Source organism: Humulus lupulus, chromosome 5 (assembly GCF_963169125.1).
Source record: "Humulus lupulus chromosome 5, drHumLupu1.1, whole genome shotgun sequence".
Lineage (NCBI taxonomy): Eukaryota > Viridiplantae > Streptophyta > Magnoliopsida > Rosales > Cannabaceae > Humulus > Humulus lupulus.
The window spans coordinates 17,571,551-17,581,725 of record NC_084797.1 but is presented as its reverse complement, the minus strand read 5'-3'; the positions used below and the strand labels follow the sequence as shown (position 1 = coordinate 17,581,725).

At 40.8% G+C, this 10,175-nt stretch overlaps 1 protein-coding gene across 1 annotated transcript; it reads left to right on the top strand.

Moving 5' to 3' along the window:
* Positions 1 to 1,528: 1,528 nt before the first annotated feature.
* LOC133834556 (organic cation/carnitine transporter 3-like) lies at positions 1,529 to 7,546 on the top strand. The gene is made up of 4 exons (XM_062264207.1): positions 1,529 to 5,457; positions 5,553 to 6,338; positions 6,419 to 7,039; positions 7,127 to 7,546. The coding sequence occupies exon 1, from the start codon at positions 1,815 to 1,817 to the stop codon at positions 3,411 to 3,413; it is 1,599 nt and encodes a 532-aa protein (XP_062120191.1). The 5' UTR covers positions 1,529 to 1,814; the 3' UTR covers positions 3,414 to 5,457; positions 5,553 to 6,338; positions 6,419 to 7,039; positions 7,127 to 7,546.
* The last annotated feature ends 2,629 nt before the right edge of the window (positions 7,547 to 10,175 follow it).

Genomic DNA, 10,175 nt, shown 5'->3' with positions numbered 1-10,175 from the left:
AAACACATTAAACAAATTAGAACCTTCTTCCTAATGTCAACAAACTTTATTTCTTTATTATTCCATAGGTTCTGGATTCCAACTTCACCAATAGGCTCAATTAAATACAGTACCAAGACAAAGAAGCAAATTCTTTCCAGTTAACAAGGTAGAGAAACACGAATCCACTATTACTCTATTTTAGTTCTAGTTATTAATAATATCCCAACAAACAGTAAAGAAGGATAAGAATATGGAGAATGACACAGTATAATAGCGTTATAAGGATTACAAAAAATATAAACAACATTTGGGGTTTTGGGAAAAAGTAATATTAAATGAGAAAAAAGAAAAAGACTTCAAGCAATGGCTTTGGCAGTGGCATTGCCTCCAAAACTTAAAAAATTGGTAACAACTTTTTTTGATCAAATTGGTAACGAATTTGTGTATCATATTTGTCAGTAGTAACTGTTTACAAAATTTAAAGTGACTGGTTAGTATTTTTACATTTTAAAAAATTAGCAACCAATTACATTGAAAATTTAAAAATCAAGTAACCAATTACTTTTACTGAATCATATTATTTAGCAGTAGATTAAATTAAAATAGCTGATAACCAGTTACTCTGGCATTTTTTTAGAGTTTGATAAAATAATAATTACCCATCTCAATTTATATTTACACAAATTAATTCGAATTTTTATCTCACAAATCTAAATTATATAGCCATACTCATATTATATTCCGTTCATTAATCATCATAGTTGACACATATAGAGATAACTATGACCACTTGGCAACACAATCAGCGCTACAGACTGATACAAACATATGTGAGAAAAAACAAATGAAGTCCATCGCCTACACTAAGATAAATCTCTCTTGATGCAGACAAAGAACGACATAGAGTCACCCTCTACGTGTCTTGGACCATATGATATGAGCTACCATGCCCATGCATAGTAAATAGAATGGTGTAATTTCCAGTTTTCTCTTCCTGGTTCATTAAAAAAAAGGCAACAAATGAATAAATGTAGATCGGAAGACTATTAAATCTGTGTCCACTCAACTAGAAAAAAAATCACCTGTCCCCATTTGCCTATCTCATTCCTGTCCCTCTTAGCAATTCCGGTCCACTCATTCCTGTCCCTCTTAGCAATTCCTATCTCATTCCTGTCCACTCAAAAAATGTAGTGTTGGTTGTAGTTGTAGTGTAGTATTCGGCAACAGCCTCTTACCAATTCTCTCTTTTATATATCTTATTAATCTCCCCCCAGCCGGCTGACTACGTGGCCAATTCAGTAGTCGTCCTCTTCTCTCCCAACCCAACTCCGAATTAAGCATCTTGGGCCCACATCCGAATTTTTTCTTCCATTTTAATGGAGGCTTGTCGATTAGACATTTGGTACTGCATCAGTGGTTAAGGACAGACCAATAATATTGTGATAAGCTTACCTACATGCTCAACTGCTCGACAAGCCTCCATTAAAGTCAAGCTTCTAAAATTCTAAAATATTTTTTGCGTATTTGTTGAACATTTGATTGTGATCTCAATATTTTTTTGCGTATAATAATATTGAATCAGATTCTAAAATTCTTGTTAATATATGGAATCAACGACTTTTAAATCTGTGTCCAAGATAAAGAAAAAAGAATCAATGTGTTTCACGCTATATAGTATATAGTAGCAGTACTTGGTTTGATATAAAATACTAAATAAGTAATAATAACAGGCCTATTACGAACCAATCGTTCTCACTATTAATTGTCTCTTTCAGTTCTCACTCTCAAACAGCAGACACTCAACTCAATCTATATAGTATCTACGTATCCACATGGCCGATTCTATTACTCTTCTTCTCTCCCAGCCCAACTCAGACGATTCATCCCAATCTCCCCACCTAGAAGGGCACCTTCCATCACTGGATTCAACCATTGAAAGCTGCATTGGAAACTTTAGCTGGGCCCAGTTTCTCCAAGCCATCCTTGTCTCCTTTGCATGGTTCTTCGACTCTCAACAGTCATTTATTTCGGTCTTCGCAGACGCTGAGCCCTTGTGGCACTGCAATAGCAGTACTCGACTCAGGAACAACACTTCATCATACAATCGGATCTCTGATCTTTGCCACCTTCCGACGGATTCATGTTCTTGGGATTTGCCTCGACACACCAGCACCATATCCGAATGGGATTTACAATGTGCTGGAACGATCATAACGGGCCTGCCCGCCTCGGCCTTCTTCATGGGCTGTCTTATAGGCGGATTCGTCCTCGCCACGCTCGCGGACTCGTCGCTTGGCCGAAAGAAAATGCTTTCCTTTAGTTGCCTTGCCATGGCCATGTCCACGCTCCTCACTGCTTTCGCCAACAACTTGTGGACTTACTCGGCATTGCGGTTTATCTGTGGATTCAGCCGCTCCACGATCAACACGAGCGCTCTTGTCCTGTCAACCGAGCTGGCCAGCAAGCGGTGGAGGGGCCAGGTGGGTGTGATAGGTTTCTTCTGCTTCACGTTAGGATTTCTTTCTTTACCCGCCATTGCTTACGTAAATATTGGTTATACATGGAGAAATCTCTACCTGTTAACATCTATTCCAACAATCTTATACTCCTTAGTTGTTCACTTCTATGTTCTTGAGTCTCCCAGATGGTTATTCATCAAAGGCCGAAAAGAAGAAGCCGTTGAAATCCTGAAAACAATGGCTGAAACAAACAACGAAAGCTTGACGGTAAGCTTTTCGTACTTGTCTTTTAAGGAAGAAACATCGAATGTAGATTTTTACTCGGCAATCAAGATCTTGATAGAGAAGAAATGGTCTTTTCGGCGATTATTGGCAGTTATGGCAATAGGATTCGGCGTGGGATTGGATTATTACGGTATGCCTTTAGCTCTTGGAAACTTGCCATTTAATCTCTACTTAAGTGTCACTTTGAATGCCTTATCGGAGCTTCCAGCTTCACTTATAGCTTTCTTTTTCATCGGAAATCTAAACCGCCGAACCCCGATTATGGTCTTCTGTATCCTTAGTGGGATTTGTAGTATAATGTCAGTACTGAAAGAAGTAAAGACCTATACGACCTTACAAATTGGACTGGAGTTGGTGTCGTTTTTCAGTGCGTGCTCTGCATTCAATATTTTGCTGATTTACACAACTGAGTTGTTCCCCACTTGTGTCCGCATCTCGGCGGTTTCGATGGTTAGACAGGCGATCGTGCTCGGTGGAGTGTTCAGTCCGGTGCTCACCGCCGCCGGTAGGGGAGATGGATTTGTGTCGTATGGAGTGTTTGGGATAATGATAATGTGTTTTGGATTGTTTGTCGTTTATCTTCCGGAGACGAAAGGGAGAGCAATTTGTGATACAATGGAAGAAGAAGAGTACAAATCCAAAACTGCCTTAACTTGTGGATTTACTAGTTACCGCAATGACGTGTAAGGTTATAAGCATTTGATGTGTGATCAGTGAGTAATGAGTAATGATGGAAATAAATCATGTGGACTATTATAAATACATCGCTTCATTGTGAAACACCATATATGTTTGGCCTTGTAATAGTATTAGGGAAATTTGATTTTTAATACAATAAGTCACACTCCGTTTGAAAAATATCATATCCCTATAAGTCTCTCGTTTTGGTCCTACTAATGTCGTTACTACCCAAAATACCCCTGGCATAATTTTCTCAAACTCTCCGTATTCTCTCCCAAAATACACAAACCAAGCAAACTTTGAAATCGATAGGCCTCGATTGAATCCGTAGAACCCAACCTTCATTGTCTTCCACAAACACGAACAAGGGCTCCCAAAGGTCGGACTTGACGATCGGAGAAGGGGAAGGAGAAAACGTCGAGCAAGGCAACCAAATTTTTAGGAAACAACCTCAAAGAAAGCGAAGGTGAGGGATTTCATTTTTAATCTGCAATATGTGTATGTTCCTGGTTTTTTTTGTTGATTTTGTTCATAGGATAGATCGGGGCTGGCAATGAAGAATCTGGGTTTTTTTTCGATATTTTCATGAAACTCGATAGAAATCGATAGGACTCGATAGTATAGGATGAGGAATGGATTAGACTGTGCTCGATAGGAATCGATAGGACTCGATGATACAAGGCTTTGGGAATTTTTAGAACCTACATCGATAGGAATCGATAGGACTCGATGACACACGACTTTGGGAATTTTTAGAACCTACCTCGATAGGAATCGATAAGACTCGATGATACACGACTTTGGGAATTTTTAGAACCTACCTCGATAGGAATCGATAGGACTCGATGATACAAGGCTTTGTGAATTTTAGAACATAACTCGATATGAATCGATAGGACTCGATAAGACTCGATGATACACGGCTTTGGGATTTTTAGGACCCACCTCGATAGGAATCGATAGGACTCGATATGACTAGACTTTGGTTTTTTTGCCTTACCTCGATAGGCCTCGATAGTACCCGATTATATTATTCTTTGTGATTTTGGAACCCACCTCGATAGGCATCGATAGGACTCGATAGAACTCGATTGTTTCTGCCTCGATAGTAACTGCCATACCAGATTGTTTTACATTTTTAACATTTTTTTTAACATTTTTAACATTTTTTTTGTTTTTTTTTCCATATGCCTGAACTTATTGTTCCGTTGGAGAAACACTTTCCTGGCCATGTCACTTATAGGGGTAGTGCCTACTTGGATACCCTTATAGAGCAGTTTAAGAGGCATGGTCTTATTGAAAGGGCACAGGCATGCCCGTTGGGACAGTTCTTTAAGGCAAAACCATTTAGTTTTTTTGGGGTTCTGCTGCATCAGCTAATGTTGCGTAAGGTAGAAAGTAAGAAGCCTGAAGAGGGTCAGTTCTTCCTGGGCAAAACTCTGTGTAGATTTGGTATTGCAGAGTTTGCCCTAGTTACCGGGCTAAATTTTGGGAAATCACCATCCCCAGATGAATTGAAAGAGCATCTTTCAAGTGATCGGATCATCCAGGAATATTTTAATGGTGATTCGAAGGTTAGTTTTGGTCAGTTGGAAGCTGCATTGAAGGCCTCCACAAACCCAGAAGATGCATTTAAGCTGGGTTTGTGCTATTTGATAGAGGGGAACTGAATGCCCCAGAGAACACAACAACGATATGGGGAGATTCCCTGAGGATGGTTGAGGATATTGATTACTTTTTCAAGTATCCTTGGGGGAAGTTGTCATTTAAGAAGGTTAGCAAAGGCCTTCAAAAGGACATGAAGAAGCAATTGAAACACTATGAGGAGAAGAAGAAAGAGAGGCCAAGCAAAAAACAGAAGGAGGCGAAGTATAGTTTCACTTGCTATGCACCCGTGCTTCTTTACTGGGCTTTTGAGGCTATGCCTTCTCTCAGGAGTAAGTTCGGTGAGAACAGTGGGAATCAGATTCCCAGGATGCTCAGTTGGGCTACGAAGACTGATATCACTATTTCGACAGCTCTGTTGGCTCCTATATTCGCCAATCGTCGAGTAAGTTCCATTTTATCTTGTTAAATGTCACAAATTAATTAATTAACGATTTATTTTATTAAAGTTTTTCTGACACATGTTATTCAACTATGCAGTTAGTGGTATTTTCCATGCTGAAGCCACGTCCCAGTGAGGTAGTCTACTACAATAGCCTCCCAGAAGTTGATTCCAAGTTATTCCTTGAGTTGGAGGCTGGGACTGCAATGGATGAAGTAGTGGTACCTGAGAAGGAGGCAGAGAAGGTAGCAGAAGTTGCAAAGGAAGCCTCCATTTTTTATGAGGATGTCCCGAGGGCTGATGAGCGCACTTCACAGGCCTGTGCAGCTTCATCTAGTCAGGTTGCCCAGCCTGATTATGAGCAACTTCTGCAGAGGCTAAAGAGGGTTGAGGAGGGCCAGACAACCTTACTACAGAATCAAACCACGATCATGGCTCAGTTGGTGCAGGTGCTTTCACTGGTCTCAGGTCGATCCACCAACGTAAAATCAGATATAGAGTCTGATATCTTGCCTGCAGACTACGAGCGCAGTGATCAACCCTCCACTCCACAGGCCCAAACATCTATAGCTCCCAATGATGCTGACAGTCCCAGTGTACGAGTACTGCAGCCCGAGGAGGCAGCTGGCCTTGAAGTTGTCAGGAAGAAACGCAGGCCCAAGCGTTTTGATGACTTCACCGACCCAACAAAGAAGGTCAGACTAGATAAACAGGGGCTAGTTGCTGAACCACTGAGGAAGTGTGACCCACAACAGGAGAAGAGCTTCCATAGGTGGATCGTCGGGAAGATCGACAATAAGAGAGACCGCAACGTGTATACTGGGACGCACGGTGTGGCATGGTTCTTATAGTTGCACACAGTCCAGACTTGGCTTTGGGATTCGGTATGTAAATTACATTCATGTTTTCAATTCAATCTTAAAATATATTGATGGTACTAACGAATTTTTATGTTTTTTTTTAGCATATTGATGCCGCTTTGCACATGCTACGCTGCCGACGCCACTTTTACCATGCTGCATTTCGGCAGGATGCTGCGATCATGAACACCACCTTCCCCTAGGTGTGCCTAGGTCGTTGGAATCATTTCAGAGAGACCGGCACTAAGTATACATGGGACGACGATGTGCTGAGAATGTTGAAGGGCGATGATAATCAATTCCTTGTATCATGGCAAAATGTGAGTGAAGTATATTTTGCCTTGCACGTCGAGAAAGCCGCACATTGGATCGCCATTGAATGTGCTGAGAATGTTGAAGGGCGATGATAATCAATTCCTTGTATCATGGCAAAATGTGAGTGAAGTATATTTTGCCTTGCACGTCGAGAAAGCCGCACATTGGATCGCCATTGAAGTCTCCATTCCAACGTGGTGCATCAACGTTTATGATTCCAACCATAGCGTGCTCAGTCCCGCTCTGATGGAGGAAGCGATCAAGCCTTGGTACTTATTGTTGCCTTCGTTGTTATGGTGTTCTGGAATGTTTGACGACCACGAGGACCTCCAGGTATATCCTGAGCAGAATGCAAAGCCTTTCTCATATTGTCGTATTCCTCCAGAGGAGTGTCCTCAGACTAAGACAAGGTATTCCCCTATTTAATTAGTGGATTTTGAAATTTGAAAATTAAAGTTATTTTTATCTTTTATTGACACAAAATCAATTATATGCAGTGGGGATTGTGGTATGTTTGCCATCAAACATATTGAGCATCTGGTTGCCAGGCTATCACTCGATATTGTTATCAATGAGAACATCCAGCATTTCAGGACCAAGTGGTGTGTGGACCTGTTCTATCAGAATTTGGCCCCGTGATGCTCTTTACATTTTTGTCTTTCATATCTTGTATAGTATACCATATAGTTAGTTTTGTAAATTATTTTTTTGCAAACAATATTTTTTGAAAAAGTTATTAAATAAAAAAATATTAAATTCACACAATGTATCTGCCTCGACATCCAAACACACAAAGTATTAGACGAAGTATTCCATATGATAAATGCAGCAAAATCAATTAAATAATTACATAACACAATATTTTAAATCCTAGCCTTACATGACTTCCTATTGTGTCCACTACCACCACATCTGCTACACTTACGTGGCTTGACAATCTTTTCCCCGCGTGAAGCATAGCGATTTGTCTTTCGCCTACCCACTTTCTGTTTCCTGGGCCTTCCTACAGGGGTTTTCTCAGCGGGGACGCCGACAACCGTATCTCTGATGTGATCAGGGATTACCCATTCATCCTCGTTCCCAACAGGGTAAATAGTATCTTTATAAGTGTCCTTCAATGCCTCGATTCTATAGTAAGGGGAACAAAATGAGTAAATGTTTATGCTTCTTTTTCTGGCTGCAGCAAAAGCATGTACACGGGGTATCCCAATGGTTTGGAACATGCCACAAGAGCATGATTTTGTGGCCAAGTTCACCTTACCATCACCATTACCATCGACCACAAGAAATTCGTGATGACCAAGGACTTGGACATCTAAAAAGATTACTTTATCACATATTTGCTTCAAATCCTTTTCCATCTCAAGTGATAACACTGTTGTTGCTTTTGCAGCTCTTTCACGTCTATCTGCAAACCAAGACTGAAGAGTGAATCTTATGAATTCAAGAAACGTGGCGACTGGAAAGCTCCTTGCCTCCTTGGTCTTATTGTTAAAGCTTTATGCATAGTTACTCGTCATGATATTGTATCGGTTACCAGGAAAATAAGCACTACTCCACCTTTCAAAGCCAATTCCGTCTAGATATTGAGCAATGGGCGGATCAATTACCTTAATCTTGTCAAAGAACTTGTGAAATTTTGTTCTTCGAAATGCGTACGCTGCACACCCCATGATGTCTTGCACGTGGTCAATTTTGAATTTTGCCACAACATTCATACAGATATGATGGTAACATGCACCGTGATACGCATCTGGGAACACAAGCTCCAAAGCATGATTAATGCTTTTATGCCTATCCAATACAAAAGTAAGGTTCTCAACGTCCCCTATGGCTTCCTTCAATTTTCTCATGAAATAAGTCCAAGAGTTATGGTTCTCACTATCCACCAATGCAAACGCAATCGGAAACAACTGGTTGTTTGCATCCAACGCAACAACACAGAGCATGTGGCCACCATACTTATTCTTCAAGAATGTGCCATCCACACAAATTACAGGACGACAGTACTGGAAACCACACCTAGAAACACCGAGGGAAAAGAAGCAATACAAGAAACAACCATCTTCTGCTACAAAATCAGTAATTGTACCTGGGTTCTTATGCTCCAACTGACACAGGTATCCAGGTAACTTGGAGTATGATTCCTCAGGTGTCCCTCTGACATACATAAGAGCCTTTTCTCTGCATCTCCACGCCTTCTCATAGCTCATTTCAACCCCAAAATGGTGCTTCATGTCCTCCCTTATGTTGTTTGCCATGTACCGAGTACCATCGGTAGCAAATTTCCTCTTGATTAGGTGCCTAACAACCCACGGTGATGCTTGACGGTGGTCCTTATCTCGAATTTCTTGTGAGCAAGTGTGTACTTCGTTGTATACAGTAATATCGAACATTTCAGATCGCATTTTTTTCTTACCCCTCAATCTCCAACCACATTCAGGATCCTTGAAGGTAATGTACCACACATCAGTCCCAGATTTCTTCACCATAAACTCAAAATTATTCTTCATCGCAAATATGGATGCTTTGGTTTTCAATTCAAGCTTGTTCTGAAAGAACTTCCCAAGGTGCAATTCTCCTGAAGCTTTGCTGGTTGAGGAATGATGTTGATGTGAGGCCTCTATATCCTCTTTGATGAACATGGGAGCACTCCATGTTCTACGATCTTCACCTAAGTCCAATGGAGAACTCCATTTAAAACTATCATCGGTTCTACTTGGACCTGGACGACTACTGCTGGTCCCAGGTGTTTGTCGGTCTTCTATTCTGCGCTCTTCATCTACCATAACATCTGAACTCTGTGTTGGAAAATCTGCCCTAACATCTGGCCCACCAAGATCAGTTGCATCAGCAACAGGATCGTCGTTGACATAAGGTTCGTAGCCATAGGGATCGTACTCCGCCGTGCCATGCACATATGAAGGATCTCTAACCGGGATATCATCATGGACTATGATATCTGGATTTGTCTCGGGAACACATGTTCCAACATCACCTTGAGTTCCTTTGAAACCATGACATGGAGGAGAAATGTTCTCTTCAAATCGAACTTCTTTATTAACGCTGGCAGAAGCCGATGCATTTCTTACACCTCCCTTCTTAATCAATGTGACACATAGAGGAATGAGCTTCTCTACAGATTTTGATGCTAACCCAATGAATGCACGCACATGCCTATCATTTTTTATAATGGTAGGTTTGATGGATTGTGATAGGCATGTGTACGGGACCTTAATTTTTCAAGTCATGCACACATTTATCCACTTCAAGCTCATCGTACAGAATGTCAAGCAGTTGCTCATATGTCACACCCTTCTCCACGGGCAGAACTTGATTTTCAGCATCTCTGAAAATCCAATCCCTATTTTCGAGTTCTCAAACACCATTGAATGCAACAAATACGGAAACAGTAGAATCTGCAAAAAAAAACAAAAACAGAAAAGGTCAAAAAGTTAAACTACAACATAAAACAGAAAATATCGATTTCTATCGATATACGTCGAGTCCTATCGAGGTCACACATATCGAGTTTTATCGAGTACA

Bases quoted from the DNA above. Each gene is read 5' to 3' on its own strand.
- LOC133834556 (XM_062264207.1), top strand. From the start codon at position 1,815: ATGGCCGATTCTATTACTCTTCTTCTCTCCCAGCCCAACTCAGACGAT.